At 39.4% G+C, this 22,585-nt stretch overlaps 1 protein-coding gene and 1 pseudogene across 3 annotated transcripts in view; one reads left to right on the top strand and one right to left on the bottom strand.

Annotated features, from left to right (window-relative positions):
- The window catches only part of POFUT3 (protein O-fucosyltransferase 3), a 75,508-nt gene that overhangs the window by 48,770 nt on the left and 4,153 nt on the right, over window positions 1-22,585 (bottom strand). The window contains exons 1-3 of one of the 3 annotated variants that reach the window (XM_019743189.2): window positions 20,675-20,787; window positions 13,327-13,678; window positions 8,809-9,103 (exon numbers count right to left, since the gene is read on the bottom strand). In XM_019743189.2, coding sequence (XP_019598748.2) covers window positions 8,809-9,103; window positions 13,327-13,404 — 373 coding nt within the window. In that variant the 5' untranslated portion in view covers window positions 13,405-13,678; window positions 20,675-20,787. Of the gene's footprint in view, window positions 1-8,808; window positions 9,104-13,326; window positions 13,679-20,674; window positions 20,791-22,585 lie in introns of those variants that run through there. The other 2 variants (XM_019743190.2, XM_074329676.1) reach the window with 2 other exon arrangements.
- Window positions 5,713-6,351, top strand: LOC109453460 (dynactin subunit 6; annotated as a pseudogene).

Genomic DNA, 22,585 nt, shown 5'->3' with positions numbered 1-22,585 from the left:
CGCTTAACTTGCTATTTCTTGGTTTTTCAGTTTTAGATAATACCTATTGTCTTGCTGCTATGGAAGATGGATTTAACTCTCCTCTATCACCCTTTCCCACACACATTTGTCTTCCCTCCTCATCCATATTTGATTAAGTGTATACTCAGTACTTTCATTATTACAAGTATAAATATTATTTAGTGCTATACCAAACCAGTGGGTCACGGTTATATTTTCTTTCTTAAAATTTAGTTTGTTTTGTTTTGTTTTCAAATCTCTGTGTGTTTATCTCATTCCACACATGTTTGCTCATCATATAGTCCATGAATGAATGAATGATGGATGGAAGGGTTGAATAAATGAACAAATGAAATGTCTAAAAGGGAATGAGTAAACAAAAGAGTAAATGCTTGGATGAAACATGGAAGATGGAGAGATGAATGGTAACAGGATTCACTGTTTACCTAGACTTTCCAAAGAAGGAAGATGCTGGATCTAGCATGCATGCCTATAGCCTCTGGTGTAGACAGTATGGTAGAATATTAACAAACAGACCACGAGCTGTAGAATCAGATATTCAGGTTTGGGTACATGCTCAGGCATTTACCACTTATGTGAGTTGGGGCAAAATAATTTATATTCTCTCGGCCTGTTTCCTTACCTCTAAAATGATAATAATGCCTATGGGTAAATGATAATAATACCTAGAGGTAATACACAGCGTTATGATGAATTTAAATAAGAGAATACATGGAGAGTGTCTCTTTAGTGCCTGGCACAGAGTAGGTACCGATATGACAACGCTTATAACTACACTCTGTGAGGGTCAGAGGAAACTGATCAGGCTCTTTGCTCTATCACTCAAGACAAACAAAATGTTTACTTTAGTTCTAAGCTCACTAAGCAACTTTATGTTTCTCATTCCATTTTTCTGGCTAACTTGGTCTTTGGGAGGAGGTACCCTGAATAATGAACAGCAGCACTCTTGTTACTGTGAAGATACACTGATATATCGGCTTTTTGGTATTAAGCATGGATCTCCTATTTTTTAGATCAGCACCACTCATTTACTAATCTAACTAATAATGCCCAGTGGACTGAAAAATGTGAGTGGACATTGAGAGATGAGGATTCCACCAGAGGACTGACCCTTGAGAGGCCTTGTCTGAACAGCTGGGCTCCCACTCCTATGTGATTACACTAAGACACTGAGAAGTCCTAACGTGTCCTCTGAAATGAAGGAAGTATCTACTGTTTGCTAGCATTTGCTCTAAACGTATTTTATGACAAGTCTCTGAGAACTGGTAATCCACAGACGGTGTGTATCTTTATTACTCAGGAGATCTTTCTAAAACCAGAACTCCTTGCTCATTAACATGTCAGGCCACAGAGTAACGCTGATTTCTGTTGCTTTGTTCAATACTTCTGTGCACGCATCTCTCCACACTCTCCTCTTGCATCCACACTTCTTTTCTCAAAACCTTCCTTGTTAACTTATGTCCTTCAAGAAGTCTTCTAGAATGATACTACCCATTTCTGATTATTCCTTTAAGTCTTCTCTAAGGTTGGAAATGTAATTTGGACTATATTATCTCACACTCTGCCATTACGAGAAAGTTCTGGTTCCCACCACCCGCATAAGTGGGTGCCTGTAACTCTGTGCCTTAGTTTCCTCTTCATCAAAATAGATAAAATTCCTACCTATGAAGTTGTTTTGAAAAAGCAAATGAGATCATCACATTCAAGAAAATGCTTGGGTAGGGGGAGCAAGGAGCCTGCTCCAAGGGTGGAGGTACCAGGACTCCCACCAATCACGTGGGACCCAGTCGTTAACAATCCTCATAGCCGGACTGCAGTTAGTCCTCTCTTGAGGAAGACCAGCCCGACGTTCTTTCTCTTTGTAACCTCCAGACTTCATCAAGCTGTGCTAACATTCATATTCCTGAGGAAGTACAATATTTCAGTAGCTTACTTTGTTCTTTTTCTCCTTGAGCCTATATTTACTAAAACTTTTGCTTAGAAGCTCACCTAACACAGCAGTTCCTACCCTCACTACAATTCTCATCAAGGTCTCCTTCATGAAAGACCATTTCAAGAGGACTGTTTACAAACAGAGTTGTGTTTTGAAATCATTACAGCGATAGTTTCTAAGACTAACTTCTGTAACTCTATGGACTTTTGGTTTAAAAGATAATTTATTCACTTGTGACGGTTTAATTTTTCAGAGAACTGTTTATGTAGCTAAAGCCTTACATTTCACAATTGGCTAAAACCAGCACAGCATTTGTTGTATTTCACTAGTGAAAGTCTTTAACTATTAACTCCAGATGTGTTTATATTAAGTAAATGAATCATCTCTAGGAAGAAGAAAAAGAAAGGTCACAAAGGAAACAAACTGTAAAATATTCTGGTTTATAAAAGCTTTGAGGTCACATACTCCTTCGAGTTTTCATTTCCCTTAATTAGGTCAGCTTTTGACGCCTGAAACATTTTCCCTGCCTTTTCTTTTTTCAATCCTGCTGCACCAGAGTCCCATTTGCAGTTTCAAGTGACCTACTTAATTAGAATTTGGAACCCTCAGAAAGAAGTGTGTTGTCTTCACTCTATTTTGCTCAACAGACCTTATTAATGAACTGAATTTCTAATTCAATCAGCTAAAAACCATGCACCTTAAGCATTTCCAAAATCCAAATATCCAGGTATAATTATACTCATAAGTGTACATTCAAATAGGGTATAAGCGAGAGAGTGCTGGATCAGGTATCAGGCCACCCTGGTTCTCAGTCCAACTATGCTGCGAGCTCCTATGCAATCTTGGCACATCCCTAACCTTCCTGAGCTTCAATCTTCTCACCTTTACAAAGAGGAGTTTAGACTCTCTCTAGGGTCCTTTATGTCTCTAAGTGTCAATGAATATTTCCTGAGTAGCTACACATACTCATTTTTCCTAATTTTCTTTTGAATAAAAATTAATTGTAGGGCTGGCCCGGTAGCTCAGGCAGTTAGAGCTCCATCCTCCTGACTCCGAAGGCTGCCGGTTCAATTCCCACATGGGCCAGTGGGCTCTCAACCACAAGGTTGTCGGTTCAATTCCTCAAGTCCCGCAAGGGATGGTGGGCTCCACCCCCTGCAACTAGGGTTGAACACGGCACCTTGAGCTGAGCTGCTGCTGAGCTCCCAGATGGCTCAGTTGGTTGGAGCGTGTCCTCTCAACCACTAGGTTGCCAGTTCGACTCCCGCAAGGGATGGTGGGCTGTGCCCCCTGCATAGCAACTGGAACTGGACCTGGAGCTGAGCTGCACCCTCCACAACTAAGACTGAAAGGACAATAACTTGAAACTGAATGGCACCCTCCACAACTAAGATTGAAAGGACAACAACTTGACTTGGAAAAAAGTCCTGGAAGTACACACTGTTCCCCAATTAAAAAAAAAAAAAAGTCCTGCTCCCCTTCCCCAATAAAACCTTTAAAAAAAATTTAATTGTAGACTTAATTAGTATTTTTTTTCTAAGCAAATTCAATGTATTTTTCAGGTTATCATATCCGGGAAAAGTCTAAGCAAGTCATAACATTGCCGATGGATGAACAATTGCTGCATAAAAGGAGGGAAGTAGTGTGTCAGACTAGACGGTGTACCTCCTACTCTGTGACATTTCCTGAAAGGTTACATGGTACAGGTAATTCACCAACAGCCTGTGCTTCTGCCCCCACACCAGAAGTTCCTGCTTCGGAGAACAAGCATAAGCTTCTTAAGGTTGCAAGGCTATGTAAAAAAAAGTGCATATAATGAACATTGGCCTAAAATGCGATATTTAAGAACAACTAAAAAATATAAAACACAGCTTTTAGTATTAATGTGTTAATATTATATTAGTTCTACTATTACTGTGTACAAGGCACTATGCAGATATAGGGAGTGGGGAGGTACTAAGATGATGGATGTTGCCCTATCTTCAAGAACTTTATACTCTACTAGGGGAGAGAAGATCAAATAGGACAACACCAAATGCCATAGTTACCTTATTTACCTGTAACTGGCATTGTGCCTGGCATATAGTAGATATTCAATTAAATGACATAAAAGAGATATAAAATGCCCTGTGAACATTTACAGGAGAGAGGCTGCATCTAATGGGGGGAATCAGGATGGATCACACGTGTTATATTTAAGTTGTTTTTTAAAAGATCTTTCCACTTTTAGCGGCTCCTTGATAACCATCGCCTAATTTGATGCAAAATCTTAAGCCAACAGTCAAGGTTCTTGAATGATATCTCTCTCTTACACAAAACTGTGTCATGGCCTTGCTGTAGCTCAGATATTACCCATAATTTTCTACCTTCATGCCCCCATTCATGCCGTTCTTCATACTGAACTGTTCTTCAATCCCAACATAATCCAATTCCATTATCCCTCAAGACCCACTTCAAATTTCTCCTCTTTTACGAAGGAATGTCTTATGAAGCCTTTCCTGATCCCTCCATTCATATGTGCTCTCTCCTTTCCTTGAAATCCTACAAGATTTATTGACATTTCTCTTATAGTATATATACCATGTAGCCCTGCATTATAGCTGGGTAATATCTTTGCGTCCAGATCACAATCTGACATAAGACACTATCCACATTGCCAAACAAATGGTAGGTATTCAGTAGATCATTTTGACAGGATCAATATGAAAAGAACACTCTAGGACATAAAAACAAAATAAACCATGGTGCTAAGTTAGGAACATTTGTGGCTCATGCCTAAAATGGTCACTATTCTAGTTTGATTTTTAAACATAGGATTTAGTTGACAGGATCACAGGAGTTAAATTTAGGAGGTAGGTTGAGTCAGATTACACAGAGCCTTGACTGCCAGGATAATAAAAATGGCGTATGTTCAGTTCTCAGTAAGAGTCACTGGTGATTAAGGAGCTGGAGAGTAACAAAATCTGAAGTAGGAAAATCAAACCAGAAACATTCTAGTTGACGCATCAGTCCTCTGGGAATTTGGTTGGAGGCAAGTCCACCACTGAGAGAAAAACTGAGTCTTACTGTACTAATAAAATTAAGTGTGTGAACCTGTAGAACTGTGAGTCCTGGAAAAGTCACTAAACTAAATACTGCTTTATAGACTTCCTGACAACCAAATTTTAAGTGCCCACCTTAATAAAAGGAAAAAGACCCACACCAAAGTAATCATTACTGAATTTGCAAACTGGTGAAAAAGAGAAGTTTCTGTATTTTTCCAGAGAAGGAGAGAAGAACATAAAATGCACACCACACAAAGGATGGGGAATCAAAATAGCTTTGGATTCCCCATAAGTAATACTGGAAGCTGAAAGACAGTGGGAAAATATCTTTAAAATTCAGTAAGAAAAGAATTTCCAACCTGGAATCCTATGCTGAGCTAAACAATCAATGAAGGTAAAGGTAAAATGAATACATTTTTACAAATACAAAGTCTCTAAAAACTTACCTTCCCTGAACCTTTCTCAGAACATTAGAAATAAAGACATAAACCAAGAAAGAGGAAGACAAGGCATTGAAGAAACAGAAAATGCAACACAAGAGTGAGGCACAGGGAAACCCCAGAATGATGGAGAGCCAGGACAGCAGCTGTGCACCAGACAAAAAGGATGACTGCTCTCAACTGGAGCAAGTCAGGAATCTCTGGGAGACATTTCTTTAAGAATATCTGATTCTTGGTATCGATCTCAGCTCCCATTGGAGACCTGGGACAAACCATGGCAGAGAAGAGTCAAAAGAGTACGAAGATTGCTCCTGGAGCAGTTGTATGTATAGAAAGTGAAATCAGAGGTGATGTAACCATAGGACCAAGGACAGTGATCCACCCTAAAGCACGAATTATTGTGGAAGCCGGGCCAATAGTGATCGGTGAAGGTGACCTAATAGAAGAACAGGCGCTTATCATAAATGCCCACCCTAATAATATCACCCCTGATGCTGAAGATCCAGAACCCAAACCTATGATCATTGGCACAAATAATGTGCTTGAAGTTGGGTGTTATTCCCAAGCCATGAAAATAGGCTTGGGATTGAATCAAAAGCATACATAGGCAGAAATGTAATATGGACCAGTGGTTGTATCACTGGGCTTTCACAACCTAAATACGTTTGAAGTCATTCCTGAGAATACAGTGATCTATGGTGTAGATTGTCTTCGTCGGGTTCAGACTGAGCGACCACAGCCCCAGACACTGCAACTGGATTTCCTGATGGAAATCTTGCCAAACTACCACCACCTAAAGAAGACTATGAAAGGAAGCTCAACTCCAGTTAAGAACTAAGAACAATGTATGACATCAAGATAACATTTGGTCTTTGACCACTGTCTTTTGAAAGGGCCACAGTGTTTATGCCTTCTTAGCATGTTAACTTTATTTTGTAAAATTGAGATAGAGAGGAAAATAATGGATTTGCATTGTAACTATCCTATACAATTTATATAAAAATGTATTATTTTCCTATATTCTTGTTGTTTTTCTGATAATTTACAGATGTAGTTTTCTTTTGTTCTGTGAAATATTGGCTACAGATTTTAGTTATACAAAAGATTACCCATGATAAGAAAGGGCATATTGTTATGTATTTATATTCTAGCACATACAAATTAAATAAAAATGTTGATGACAAGGAAAAATAATACCTGATTCTACTTCAGGGAAAACAACAAACTGTGTGGGAAAAGTATTCTTAGTATACTACAAGTAATCTTGGTTCATGGTGACTACGTACTGAAGTAAACACTGAACATTAATCCATCTTAAATAATATGACTTTCTGGAAAGATATGGGATGAGAAATCGAGCATGTCGGGGGTGCAGAGGTGAGGAAGGACAGTTAAATACTCATTTTCCATAGTAAGATGAGTACTATATATATATATATATATATATATATATATATATATATACACACACACACATATATACACACATATATTCATATATATGTATATATATATACACACCTTACATATATAATGTCTAAAACTGACAAATCAAGAAGTAACAATCTAAGTACACTATTTGGAAATACAGGAGCTATATGTGCATGTATAACATGTTAAAAAGTTTTAAATGTTTAAAAGACAGTGACAATGATATAACCACTTTGGATATTGGTTTGGTAATAGCTAGTAAACATAAATACATACTGAGTAATTCCCCTGTCGGATATGAAACCTCACAAAATCTCACACATGTACGTGCATTGTTTGTTGTAGCACTGTTTGTCATAAGTAAGGTGCTTTAAATAGCCTAAGTGTCCAAAGAGAGGAAAACGGTTAAATGAAGTGTGATATATAAATATCATGGAATACTATACAACAATGAAAATGGATGAACTGGAGCTACAAGTAACCAACATTGATAAACCTCAAAAACCATGTAGGAGAAAAAACAAGTGACAGAAAGTTAACATATTATACTAATTACATAATTTTTAGAACATACAAAATAATATTATATATTATTTATGTTATTGTGTAGTATGTATACACACACACACACACACACACACACACACATACACACACCAACTTCAGAATCCTGATTCCCTCTGGAGCAGGAGGAAAGGTAATGGAATGGGTCAGGAAAGGGCTCATAGAGGTTTTAAATTATACTTATAGTATTTTATTTCTTAAGCTATGGCATAGTGTACATTAAGTACCCATAATATTATCTGTACTTTCTGTGTAAAACTGAAATACACAGTTTCTAGGAGGTTCTGTTAAAGTTTGGGAAACTAAACTCATACATTTAATTTTGTTCATCTCAAAACACAACTAGAGAATCATAATCCCTTATGAAAACTCTCAGAGCTTTATGTTCCAGAATTCAGAATTCTTTGGATTTTAGAAAGGTATCATGATACAATTCCATACATTACATTACACCTTCAGTGGGACTTGTAATCCAATGATGTTCAAAATAAGCATCTGACACTACTCTCTCCCCTCAGGACCAATCAGCCACCAGCCTGGCCCTATGTAAACAGCCTAAGCTTATTCCCTTTTGTAAGTGTAGGTGGAAAACAAGTGGCTGGGGACATTAGCAGATCTTCAGGGAGGACGTGGAGTCCACTCTATCTGGATTTTTAAGGACCTGGAATTTCCCTGGCTCTTTACTTAACCCAGGACACTGGTGCCCATTGCTCTGTACCCCTGTGCAACTGCACAGCATACAACATGATTCCTGGTTCCTGCTGAACCCATTTTCTGCTGTATTTAAGTTGCTAAGTAGAATACCAAGAATGACTCAACTCTACACCCTAGTCTCAGTCCTGCCTCTCCAAAGCCAATACTATACTGACACACACACACACACACACACACACGAACACCAATTTGCTGTTAAAAGCTGATGCTGAACAATCTTTTTGTTTTTAACTAATGAAAAAAAGATCATTGTGCTTAGCTTATGCCCAATTAAACACCTGTTATAGTAATTAAAATCCCCTGGCAATCATCACGTGACATTCTGAATTGGTATCAGCAATATAATCAATACCCAATTCCCCGAATACCAAATTCAGTGAGCACAGGACCCAGTTGTGAAAAGGTGATTTGAAATGTCTTCTCCTCCATTAACACCACGTGGCCCAGCCAACCACCTCTACGTTGGACAAGGCTTATTTACATGTATTTATCATATTTTCCAAATGCTCGGGGCTTTCAGAGAGCAAATACAAAGGAAATCAGACACACCAAAGTGTTTTCAAGAGGAGCTCTACCATCTCTTCCTCGGGCGGGAAGCAGTACCTCAGCTTTAGAGAAGGATGTCAGCAAGCAAAGGGAGCAAAGCAAAAGCCCTACTCACCATAGAAGAGGAAGGCTTTTGTCATGTGATGACGTAGGTAGGTCCGGTTGATGGTGAAGAAACAGGCATCTGCTCCACACTGGCCCAGCTTTCCACTTTCCCCAGGCAGTGGGGACCACCAGAGCATAATGGGGTACTTATCAGTGTCCAATTTTGTTTTCCTATTCAGGGTCAGTGCTTCTTTCTTAGGGAATGGATAGAGATGTGTAGGCTCTTCCAATATTTTTGCACGTCCATCTTGTAAATTGGAATTTTTAAACTTCTTCCTTTCCAATTTTCCCAGCTCCACCACTACCTAAGAGAAGACAATTACTAGAGTCAGACTGTTTAATTTCCTCTTGCACACCTCCCATTCATCTTGATGATTTAGTCTCTTATTAGGTTTCTACGCTGCTGCAACAAATTACCACATGCTTAGCAATTTAAAACAATACATGTTTATTATCATAGAGTTCTGGAGGTCAGAAGCCTGAAACCAGTCTCACTGGGCTAAAATCAAGGTATCAGCAAGACTATGTTCCTTTCTGGGGATTCTGGGGGCAGTGAAGGGGATCGTTTCCTTGCTTTTCTATCTTCTAGAGCCAACCACAAGTTTTGACTTGTGGCCCCCTTCCTCCATCTTCAAAGCCAGCAATGTTGCATCTCTCTGACCTTCCTTCTGTCGTCTCACCTCCAACTATAGGCAGGCAGGGTTCTCATTGGGACCACAGGGGTAATTTAGGATAATCTCCTCATCCCAAAGTGTGTCACCTTACCCCATCTATAAAGTCCCTTTAGCCATGTAAGGTAATACAGGTTCCAGGGATTAAGCATGGACAAAGCCTCCAAAATACCTACCAACAAGGGTGCCTAACTCTGCTACACACGTAAGAGATACATTTCTCCTCCGTTTCATATGCATGTATATTATCCAGAAATAGTTTTGTCTCTTAATGAAACCTGTGAGTCAGGGATATTACCTGGCTATTCCTAGAGATTACATTGTAGTGAAAATGGGTTATGAATTACCAAACGGTTTCTTTTTATTATAATTAAAGGAGTTGTAACATGGGTCTTCTATTTTTAACAATGTCCACTATGAAATCAAGATGGTGAAGCAGACTATGAGTACTGGGCTCCCTCCTACATAAAAACAAGTTTTTATTTATTTCAGGATAGTCTGGATCACTGGACAACTAAGCCATCAGTAACAGTAACCTGACAGGCAGGGTGGGCAGAGTGGAATGAAAGGGGCAGTTGTTCTCCAAAAGTGCTGCCTTTTCATCAAACTTTAAGGTTTGATATTGAATTGGCATTATAAAAATATGTTAGAGAAAGCAGTATAAAAGGGGCTGGTCTGTTTCATACATAACTAAAACATCAGTAGTCAGACTATACAACAATTAAAGTAGGTATAGGAAGACACATATTTATGTATTAACTCCTCCACCAGTCAACAGAGGACGTGACCTGTGATGCCCTCTCTTAGCAGTCACGGGTGGTGCCTTCTTTACATGCTTGTTACCCCTGGTGTCAGAATAGGGCCACTGGTCACTATTGCAATATAAAGACTGTAGCTCCCTGGGGAGGGTCGATGACTTGCACTGGATTCTCTGAGGGATCCAATGGCCAAAAAAATATTAACCACTGAGTGAAAACCAAGTAGTATTCCAAAAGGAATAAAGAATGATATTAGCTTTAAAAAATCATGAATTACCTGTGACACCAAAGTCAGCATTAGAACAGTAAAACAATCACTGAAAACTCAAGTTTAACGAACCCATGCCAATAGCTTTCTCAACATTTTTATGATACCATAATAATGTGGCTTTTCCCCAGAAGCTTGATGGAATGGAGTTGACGTGTAGCCAAACACCATCCTTTCACCCAACCTTCTCTGCAAATGTACATCCAACAACTTTAAAGACAGGCTTTTAAAAAACCATGGGATATAACTTCAAAGAGAGATTTTGCTCCACATTTCTAATCAATGTCTGTTATGTGAGATATAAGCTCATTTCCAAATAATAAGGACTGCTTTAGGACAGAGTTTTCTGCCAAACAGCTTTTAAAAAAAAAATAGTTAGCCTTAGATATCACTGTCAGGTGGTAGGAAATATGGGGGGATAAAGGAACATATTATAGAAATCTATGAGGATAAAATCAACCAAATCCAAAATCTGAGAAATTCAAAAGCACAAATGACCTAGTTTCTTCAACAAATCCATGACATGGAATAAAAGGTAAGGCAAAAGCAACTTTTATAGAAAAGAAAAAAAAAAACTTGCAACACACCAACTAAATGCAATGTGTGGGATTTGTTTATTCCAGATTTAAACTAACCCATTATAAAAGACTTTTTTGAGATAATCAAGGAAAATTTAACATGGCCTAGGCTATAGATGATGCTGAGTAATTATTAATTTTGTTAAGTGTGACAATAATAATATGGTTATACTAAATTTTTAAAAGTTCCTATCATCAGAGAATCATACTAAAGTAAATCCAAGTGAAATAATATCCAAGCAAAACTGGATTTGCTTCAAAATACTCCAAATGTATCAATGAACTATTTGTGCAATTAAAAATTAAATATATACACACACACATATATCTCCAAAGAATTTACAGGTAGTATATACAAAATATAGTTAAATGTGAGTAGAAAACAGTATCTCAGATGAATGATTTCCTCCAGAGAACTACAATGTTGTAGCTTAACTGCATGTCAACATAACATTTTCGTGTTTAGATTATTTATTAATTATGTTAGAAGATCTTTTATAGGCTGAGCTGTGTTCCCCCCAAAATCCATCTGTTGAAGCCCTAACCCCCCATGCCTCAGAATATGACTGAGTTAGGAGATCGGTTCTTCAAAGAGGTAATTAAGTTAAAATAAGGTCATAAGTTAAGATAAGGTCATTCAATATGACTGGTGTCCTTATTAAAAAGAGGAGATTAGGACACAGACAAGTACAGAAGGAAGACCATATGCAGACAGAGGGCAGAGACGGCCATCCACAAGCCAAGGAGAGAGGCCTCAGAAGAAACAACCCTGCTTGCTCAAGGCCCTTGATCTTGGACTTCTAGCCTCCACAACAAAAAGAAAATAAATTTGTGTTGTTTAAGCCACAGAGTGGTACTTTACTATGGCAGCCCTAGCAAACTAATACAGGATACAAGACATGATTTTTTTTTTAAATGTACCCTTCCTTTATGCTGCTTATGTGGCAAATTATTTCATCTGCCTTGCCTACAAACCAGTAAAATCAGAAATGGTCCTAAATACATAGGCATTATATATTTTCATCTAGAGTGTTTTAAATGCCACAACTCTGAACATTGAAGCATTCAATGTATCAGTGAGAACTGGGAAATACCCCAAACCATATTATTAGTGGCAAACTGAAACTAAGACTCAGACAAATGTTTAACTCCAGTAATTATACCTCCTCTCACACTCTGGAAGCTTAGAAATGATATGATATGCATACCAAAAACATGGCAACTTAGTCTGACATCAAAAGTAAGACTCTTAGCTTAGACACGGGCATTCCTCATCACTGGAGAAAGTGCTAAAGTAAATATCTAATAAGATCAAAGTTTTCTCATAACTTCCCATAGAAAGAAGCAGAAAACTCCAGCCTCTTCTGCTCAGGCAGGTCCTAGTAGCTCCAAGACAGACAAAAAAAGGAGGCAAGTGTTTCCTCTGAGTGGAATCCTTATTTGGCAGCGGGTGGCAGAATACTGCGCCCAGCTATTGGCCAAAGTGCTCTTATAAGCATTATCTCATTCAATCCTAATCAAGAAGGGAGCTCCCCTAAAGTGAAACAGCCCAGAAAACACCTCCGTTTCCATCAGCCCCACACCTGAACTACTAACATCCACAAATAATCTTTAAGTCCTTTGGAGTTTGAAATGGACAGCTGGTCCTTGAATGGTTGCTAAACATATATGAATTCATATTTGTACTTTTACTCTCCATGTGTAATTTTTACTTTAAATTGAAATCAGCAAATGAAGTTCAGAATAACCAACTAAGTGAAGTAAGTGGGAGGACTAAAGAAATCTTTCAGTTCATTCACCATGACACAATCCTTGGTCAAGCAGCATACTTGTATGTCAAGAATGACAAATTTATAAATGCTGATGTTGTGTTATGCAGAACAGACTGTCTTGTTCTCAGAATAGGCTTTCTTAAGAATGCCACTTTTCAAAAGTGATTACAATAGGGGACTTTGAGGAAGCCATCAAATTTTGACCCCATAAGACAAACTGAGCTGTTCTTTCCTCTAAAACCAGGACCCTACAAGAGTCACAAACTGAACCCCCAGCTCACTGATTTTGTTTGTACCTGACACACCCACTCACTAAAACTAGTTTCATCTGTTAAAACACAAAGTATTTCTAGTACCTTAGACAGAAAACCCTGATCCTGAAAGATAAAGCAAAACATAAAGCACTTGGAGAGAAGAGGGTGGGGCAGGAGTGGTGGCAAAGGCCCAGGAATCAACACTACACAACCCAAATTCTTGGTACCTGGAGTGTGACAAGCAGAAAGATGGTAGCTGTGATGCACAGGCAAGATGCCCAAAGCTTCCTCCTCTGAGCCCGCATCGTGCTGCTCTGCCCTGGGTGACTGACAGAGGGCTAGCCTGGCTACCAGGTGTTCTCCAGTCAGCCCATAGCCTGAGACAATCTCACGTGGAGGGACCATCTGGGTGCCAATTTCCTCCACTGCCATTCCTGCTGGGCCCTGGTCTCCATGAAGGACTGAGATCCGAGGTTTCGAGTGGGCCTGGCTTGGCATTGAGTGGGAACAGCATGCAGCCTTCTTAAGCTATCATCAGAGCTGCTGGCGATTCTTCAGACCAGAAGACATCAAAAAACTCTGTAACAAACGAATAATCTTTTAGCCATAGTGCAGATTAAATAAATGTAGTCTTTCAGGGTTATCCTGTAGAAACCCAAAATTTGACAACTAAAAGGAACCTTAGAAATCATGGAGTCCAAATACCTCACTCATAGATAAGAAAACCAAACCCAGAGAATTGGAGTGACTTGCTCAAGATCATACAGCCCATTGAAGGAGAGTGACAGGCCTACAATCGGGTCTCGAGTCTGAAATTCTGTTTCCACTTAATTTTCTCTGCCACTAAAAGGCTGCATTCCAGAAGTCATTTACACTTCCTTCAATCTAGGTTTCAACGGAGTAGAGAAATGGAATAGAAATTACCAGGACTATCCACCCACTCCTGTAAAAATCAGGAAAATAAAAATTTCAGGTTTTGATAAAAAATAGGTAACGATTAACTGGCCCCAACTCCACCCAAGAAAAACAACTTCAGCCACAACATAAGGAATTCTGATTATTGATTTATTTCCTTAGTCTTGTATGACGAACGTAATAAAGCAGTGGGTTGTGCGGGCAATATGACACTGGAAGTTTTGAAATAAGATTTTCATCTATCTGAAATGCAGAATCTTTTCAAAACGTTTTTTAAATGAACTAAGTCCCATAAAATGCCTTTTGTTCCCAGGGTTCTATGAAGTCAAGTGTCTTGGGTAAAGGACACTGTGGAATCCAGCACAGATCAAAGGTCAAACTTCCTCCAGCCTGTACAGCACTGCTTTCAAGGATTCCAGAGATGTGATTCTAAGGTCTGATTGTTTCTCTCTCAGATACAGAATTAAATATATAGCTAGAAATATAAAAATGATGTAGAATTCTGGTTAAAAACTTTGGTTTTAAAAGTGTGCTCCCTTTAAGGTACAGATGTACCTTAATTTACTTTTAAGTCCAGAATACTTTTTCCCCCTCACCTATGAAATGAGTCTTGGTCTCAGAAATCGCCAAAAGTGCATTTTTCTTTCATCCATGGAATTACCACAATCCACAGTGACTAAGGGAATGAGCTATAGACTCAGTCTGCAGGGATTCGTATCTCAGCTCCCCAGCTGTTTTAACCTATCCCATAACTAAATTTCCAAAACGTAGATAATAATGGTACCTAATTAGAGTACTTATGAGAATTGTATAAGATTGACAAAACGTTTATTTCAGAGTCTGGCACATAAATATCCAATAACTATTTACTATGTTATTTTTAAATATTATTATAATTTTTATTATACCTTTAAGTGGAAAAATAAAGTTGAATTCATATAAAGTATGTTGCTGCCCAATCAATTGGAACGTGAAAAGGAGAAATACTTTGCCAAAGAAAAGGAGATCACTAATATTTGTTGAGTGACCTGTTATGAGCAAGACTTTTCCTAAATACTCAGCATGCATGAGCTTTCAGTCCTCACAACTACTCCATGAAGTAGCTATTCTACACATTTTGTTTTGTTTTGTTTTCCCCTTTCTTTGATTCAGGCAGATAACCTGAGTGTTAGCATTATCTGATGGGAATTTTATAGTCTTACTGTAAAATATAAAAAAAAATGAATAAACTTCAGAGTAATTACTATCCTCACTTTTAAGGGTGACAAAACTGAATTTGAAGGAAGTAATTTGCCCAAGACCATAATTTTGATAGATATTAAAATGAGAAACTAGTCAGACTCTGAAGTTTATATTTAACAAGTTTACATTCTTTTATATTTAACAATAAGACTATAAAATTCCCACCAGATAATGCTAACACTCAGGTTATCTGTCTGAATCAAAGAAAGCAAAAGAAAAAAAAGTGTGTAGAATAGTTCTGTCGGCTGGTATACCAGAGAAAAAAGTCACAGAAATCTGTAAGAACCTGAAAAGCATCTTTCCTTCTACTCAGTAGACCCTAGTAGCTATTAGCTACACAAAACATGGGGCTAGCACTTAGGGTTCCTGGCTCTGTCATTTACATATAACATACATTTGGACAAGCTACTAAATCTCTCTTAGCCTCAGTTTCTTCATAGTAAACACTAAATGTTAACTACCATTATTTCCCTTTCACAATAGAAAGATTATCAAATTGTCACTTTATATGCAAAAGCAATTTATTATAGCTACTCACATAATTAATGTAAGCCAGATTAGGTAATGAAATAATATTACCACCTTAAATGAGTATAAAATTATATCTTTTTTTGTTTGTTTAACGAGATCATTTTTTAAAAGATTTTTAGATATATCACTCCCCTCAATTTATTGATAGTCATTTTGTAAAGTGGGTAAGTTATAATTATCAGTTCCCACAAATAAGGAAATCGAGTCCCTGTGAGTTTAAGTGATCTGTCCAAGACCATAGTTTTTAAAGGTTGAACTGGGTCTAGGAATCATGTCACCTGCAAGGGTTTCCAGGCAGGAATTCCCTCCCGTACTCAGGAATTTTTTTCACTTTCCCATTCCCGAATTCTGCGAAAAGTTGGCCGGGAAATCAGGGAAATTGGCTCCTTGAATCCAGTAATCCCCACAATGGGAAATAAATGTACTACTCACAAAATCTCTTAGACATTTTTCCTATTTATCACTAGGGTTTCCAGGTGGGAATTCCCGCCTGTTCTCGGGGATTTTTTTTGCTTTTCCATTCCTGAATCCCAAGAAAAATTGGTCAGGAAATCAGGAAAATCAGCTCCTTGAACCCAGGTGACTAGTAGTATCGGCCATCACTTTGTGGAAACAATTCATCATGGAGAACAGAAAACAGTTTATATCTCAGGATTCAGGAACAGGAAAGCGGAAAAAAAATTCCTGAGAATGGGCGGGAATTCCCGCCTGGAAACCCTACCTGACTCCAAGCTCAGCAGAAAGGAAAGAGATGGGGAAAACTGTGACAGCTTGTTACGTGTACAAAAGAGTCAGGTATACAGGGAAACAAAAGATGGAGAATGTGTGTGAGGACATTCTTTGGAATATTTTTACAGCTACCACATAGCTTAGGCCTTTCCTAGGAACTATTAAAGTCTTTACATGGCTGTACATACTATGATAGAATTTAAGGTTACAAATTCCCTTCCATCCAAAGAATATCAACTGAGGTTATATTCCCAAAGCCAGAAGTACAGTGGGGTCTCAGGGACCAACTGTGGTTAAATACTCACCACTAAATAACAGAACCAGCTAGGGTAGATGGTATTATGATTGATAGCATGCATCCATCAACCAGACCTCAGGGCACATCAACCTATACAATCTAATATATGGTAATAATTCACCCAAGAGCTTGTCATTAAGTCAGCAGTACCCCGACTGGTGGGACAGATGGGCTTGCAGAGAGCTCCGTGAAGGCCACCAAGCACCAATGCAACTCCCTTCTGTTTCATCACTGCCTGAAGGGTGAATCTCAGAGTCCTCCAACAGGGGAGGTTGCCCCAAAACACTCCTTTCCAGGACGGCAATGTGTGTTTGTTCAGATAAGCATGGCAGATAACATGTGAAATGGATTCTCACTAACCAACCCTTTTGACCTTGGAGCTGAGCTCCTAAAACGCATTGTGCAGCTGGTAAGCACTGCCTGGGGCTGGCCATCTGCTGCCCGGAGAGGGGTATGGCACTGAGCATGACTATCTCATACTCCTGCAAGTGCTAGTCCGTCAAAACCAGGAACACTTTCACCCCAAAATAATTTCAGATTTCTCCACTTTATTTTCAATTAAAATGGACAGAAGAGAGACTGAATATTTTAAAGTGAATTAGCAGCCTGAGGATGCCAGCCTCAAATTGCAGCCATGCACGGCCAGTCCAAAGTATAGGTTAAGGGTCTCAGAAATGGGACTAAGGTGATTTCTGCCCTGCACCTCTCAGTGAGAAAATGAGAAACCAACCCTAGGTGATGCATGGGGTTTTCCAACGCTGACAGTTTGTGTGTCTCTACGTTTCTCTCCCTCTCCCCACTGGCAGGGGAAAGAGAGGTCAGGGAAGACTCCTTCCATGTCTCTTCCCCAGTAACTGGTGAGTTAACTGAGCTTAAGGTTCTACCCTGGAGTCTTTAGAAGAAATGTATCTAATTACCAAATTATTCATACTAAAGTATGATTTCTCAAATAGGTTTGACTCTCCCAACATATGTTTTCAGTTTATAATGTATAAATCCTCAAAACTCCCCTCAAATAGTGGCTGTCCTGGGAAAGACAGGTGATGAGATAGGCTTGATGCAAAGGTTTCAGGGAGTTTGGACAACTCTGCAGGCACTTTTTACCTACTGCCTTTCAATTCCACTTGTCCTCATCAACACTCCTCATTTATTCCTACTTGGTTTCTCCAAAAGCCTGGTAACTGGTGTTTCTACCAGTCTGACCCCTTGCACTCTCCACTTAGCTGTAGAGTTGTTTCTGGAATGCAGGTTGGAAATCCCTACTCTGATTAAAATCTTTTGTTTCCCAAAGATTTCAAGATACAGATAAAACTCTTTAGGTGAGAAAACACTACCTGGACCCCCACCTTGTTTCGCTAGCTTTCCTTCCCCCTCTCTCCACCACATATACCCTTTGTTCCTGCTATTCTTGGAGTGTAGCTTCCTGTTCTGTGCTCTGGTCCCTACCTACACCATCCATACCTCTTGCACTATCCTAGCCATTCTCCAAGGCTTTCAAGACCATCTGCTTTGGGGAAGACTTACTACTCCCCAATGCCAAGTCCGAACATCTAGAGCCACATATATCACTGTGTATTTGTTTTCATTACAACAAAGGATAGAAAGCAGGAAACTGGGGGATTTTAGTAAACTTTCAAAAATGCTTTATTGGGTTAACACAAAATAATTGTTGAACATCAAAAAGTTGACCTATTTTATTAATTTGCAGAAGACTTTCTTGGTGTTGTGACTGTCCCTTGGGCATCTGACAAACGTGTGATGGTTCTGCAGTTTCTACTTTAACCTAATTTTCTTTAACATGTATTTGTGTTAACATGTTCCTCACTCTTTTTTAATGGACTTCATATTTTGCTGAGCATTTATTTTTATGTAAAGAGTGCTTTGGGTTGCAGATTTCTATCGGGCAAGGTCATCCTCTTCAGCCAAGCACACATTTCAGGTGAGACAAATAGAGAATAATGAGAGAGAAAGGAGTACTGGAATCCATGTGAAGCAACACAGGTGATTAATGGGGAAGCAGAAGTTGTAGCCCAAACACCTTCACATTTGTATTGCAGAACTGAAGGTGATGCCATTCTTAAATTCTGGACACACAGGGAAGCACTCAAAGTATGCAGTATTAATACACTCTCACTTAGTGGATCTATTTAACCTAGAAACTAAATAAAACTATATACCCAGGTCAGAAAAATATATACCCTCCCCAAAAAAAGACTGCCACATAAAAGTATTTTTAAAAAGCCCCAAATACAAGTGTTCACAAGGAATTGGGTTTTTAAATGAGGTAAGGGAACAAAACTGAAGATTACATATCACATTAAGAACTGAGCCAGCATTTAAATATGGGTTAGAAATGTCTGCATACTGAATAATACTTATACATAAATGAATATCATTATTGTTTGTCCAAACTATGTTTTTTATTTCCTAAAGTTAACTCTAGTTTGAGTGTTTTTTTCAAAAATGTTCTGTGTGTAAGATAACACTTGAACTTACACTTTTTTTAAATTGAATAAAAGATGAGCCATGAAAACAGTAACAGTTGAGATTGTGTGTTTAATTCACTGTTACACACTGCCATCTAGCAGGAAGCCAGCAAGCAGATGAAGAGTTACTACAACAATTTCAAAAATGGACCGGACCCTACAGATCCTCTGATGCTCCATGGCCTCTGGCTTGCAGGCGGGAAGAGACAGTTCTAAAACTGAGGCTAGGGTGCTGTCTAGATTGGTGGCTCTGCTGCTTTAGTGTACAAATACCTGGGCTGCTTATTCAATGCAGATGGCCAGGCCTCACCTGAAAGCCCTCCATTTGGAAACTAACCACCATGGAAACAATGCCCTAGTTGTACTGTGACATCACTAGCAAGTCCAAGATGGGTCATGAGCTTCAAGGGTGTCTCATCTTAAGAGAGGAGAATGAGGTCCTAAAGACCAACTTGCCACATTCAAAACTGTGGCAAGCCAGTGTATTTAATGCATTCCACAATGAAATTAACAATCCAAGTCACCACTTGCGTAACACTACCCTGCTATTTCAAGGATCTGTGGCAATGTGTAGAGAGAGCAGCCTGTTGGAGCTGTGGTGTTAAACAAACATCATTTTGCGTGGCATTTGCTATATATTAAAGAATAATTTAAAGATTCCCAGAAAAAGTCTTAAAATTACACCAATGTTATTTCTGTATCTTACACAAAATGAGTTCTATTATGAGGGCGCTAATCGCATACAAAAATACCTAGGAAATGGCTTTGCATATAGATAACCAAAGCCTGCTGTTCTGGGGTTCTCCCTGGTCATTTTCTCCATTATAGGTGCCATGCTCTCTACAGCTGGACAGTCAGAATCACGACTTCAACACACAATTCTAGCAACAAGTGATTCTCAATGAAGACGTGGGGAAGAAGGAAACAATTCACAGTCCGCAATGGCCGAGTTAGGTTCTCTAACTGGTGGGGCTGGGAAGATCGTGGCGGACAGGGAGGTACGAGAAAATCTTCATTTCATCTTCATTTCGAGGCGCCAGGAACTGCGTGCCTCCCTGGTCTCCTGCAAGGGCGCCTGCCTGCCTCCCACCGGGGCTTTTCCAGCAGCCAGATAGGTTGAAATCTCAGGCAGTAGCTCTGGAAAACACTGCCCAAGGTTTCCCAAAGCAGACTTGATTTCTTTTTCAGCACACAACTCCGTCTTTCCCTTCACACACTCGCTCTGGACACAAAGACGATGTTTCCTTCTGCTGTGAGTCCCGGGGGCTGCGTCCCAGTTTCCATGGGCACAGAAAAGTTTTTTTGTTTGTTTCTCGGCACCAAGACCCTACCCCCAAGCTATCAATCAAGTAAGACCCAGTGATGCACACTCACCTCTTCACGGGGAGGGAGACTCGCTCTGCCCATTGCAGCCCTGGTTTTTCACTTTCAGTTTGCGCCCCCGGAGCTCAGGCGAAGACTCGGAAAGGAGGTTTGGGAAAGGCGGGGTAATTCTCAGTGTGTCCAGGCCCAGCGATCCTGGATCCAGGTTTTCACTGATACTCCCATTTAAAAGCAAGTGGGATCTCGGTTCCAGGGAACCTCAGCCTGCAGCTCAGTACAACCCTTTTTGAAAGTTCTTGGAAGGCTCCTGAGGCCCTCTTCTGAGGCAAGTCACAGGAGACTTTCTGCTTTTCAAACTCACCTGGAGCACATTCAAAGGTATCTATCCAGGAAAACTGAGAACCTTCTAAGGAAAGCAGAGTTTTGGGTCTCTTTAGTCATGTCCCAGTGTTTGGCAGACTGAGGATGATCATTTAGGGTTTTTTTTTGTTTTGTTTTGCTTTCTTTTTACTGGCAAAGTTAAACTGACTTCTAGCTACTAAGTTCCAAATTCAGTAACCCAATTAAAATTATTTTTCCGTAGTGTAGAAGGAGGTCAAATAATTCAAGACCTTAGGAGGGCTGGGACTAGAGTCAGGGCAAATGAGGCATCTAGGGCTCAGAATTTGAGAGGCACTGACTCTAAGAGTCATGCCAGTACCAGGCACACTTGCAGGAACATGAGCTTGGTAGCTGCCCCAGGCCTGCCTCATTACCGTCCTAGTCCTACAGCGCTCCAATGCCAAGTACCTCAGTTAACCTCCCTGTAAAAGTGAGTTGATAATAATGGTATCGAATTTTAGAAAATCCCAAACACAAAGGAAAACACCGATAAATTGGATAGCATTAAAAGTAAGAAATGCTGTTCATCAAAAGCACTATTAAGAGAATGAAAAACAATCCACTGAGTAGGAGAAGATATTTGCAATAGGTTTATCTAACAAGATAAGTAAGAAATGCTGTTCATCAAAAGCACTATTAAGAGAATGAAAAAAATCCACTGAGTAGGAGAAGATATTTGCAATAGGTTTATCTAACAAAGAATTCATATCCAGAATATATCAAAAAGTCCTACAATGCAATAAAGAAAGAATCCAATAAAAAGCGGGCCAAAGAGTTATACAGCACTTTTGCAGTAAATGAAAATTAACAAGACAATGATATACTGCTATGCACCCACCAAAATGGCTACAGATTTTAAAACTTTCAATGCAAAGCCAAAACAAAGCTGTGGGTACATGGAACTCTTATGCACTGTTGGTCGAGGTGTAATTGTTACAGCCACTTTGGAAAACTGTCTATCAGTATGACCCACAAATTCTGCTCCTAAGTATATGCCTAATATACATACATACATATGTACATCAAAAGACAGGTAAAATGAGCCATAACACACACCTTAACAAATTTCAAAGAATAGACATCATACAAAATATGCTCTCGGGCTGGCCTGGTGGCTCAGGTGTTTGGAGCGCCCTGTTCCTAACACAGAAGTTGCTGGTTCGATTCCCACATGGGCCAGTGAGCTGCGCCCTCTACAGCTACGATTGTGAACAACTGCTCTCCCTGGAGCTGGGCTACCATTAGCAGCCCAAGGTTGGCGTGGACTATTGAATGCTGCCGAGGGCTGCTGTGTGCTGCCATGAGAGGCCGGCAGCCATCATGAGCAGCCGGCTACGCATGGGCCAGGGAGCTGTGTCCTATACAACTAGACTGAGAAACAGCAGCTTGAACCAAATTGGGGGGGAGGGGGAAGAAAGGGGGAAAAATATGCTCTCAGACCATAATGGAATTAAACCAATTAAATCAATAACAGAAATATCCCAAAACATTTGAGACTCTTTTAAAATATTCCAAAATATTTGGAGATTAAATAACAAATCTGTAAGTAACACATGAGTCAAAGAATAATTCACAAGAGAA

This window comes from Rhinolophus sinicus, linkage group LG04 (genome assembly GCF_036562045.2).
Source record: "Rhinolophus sinicus isolate RSC01 linkage group LG04, ASM3656204v1, whole genome shotgun sequence".
Taxonomy (NCBI): domain Eukaryota; kingdom Metazoa; phylum Chordata; class Mammalia; order Chiroptera; family Rhinolophidae; genus Rhinolophus; species Rhinolophus sinicus.
This window is presented reverse-complemented; position numbering and strand designations above follow the sequence as displayed.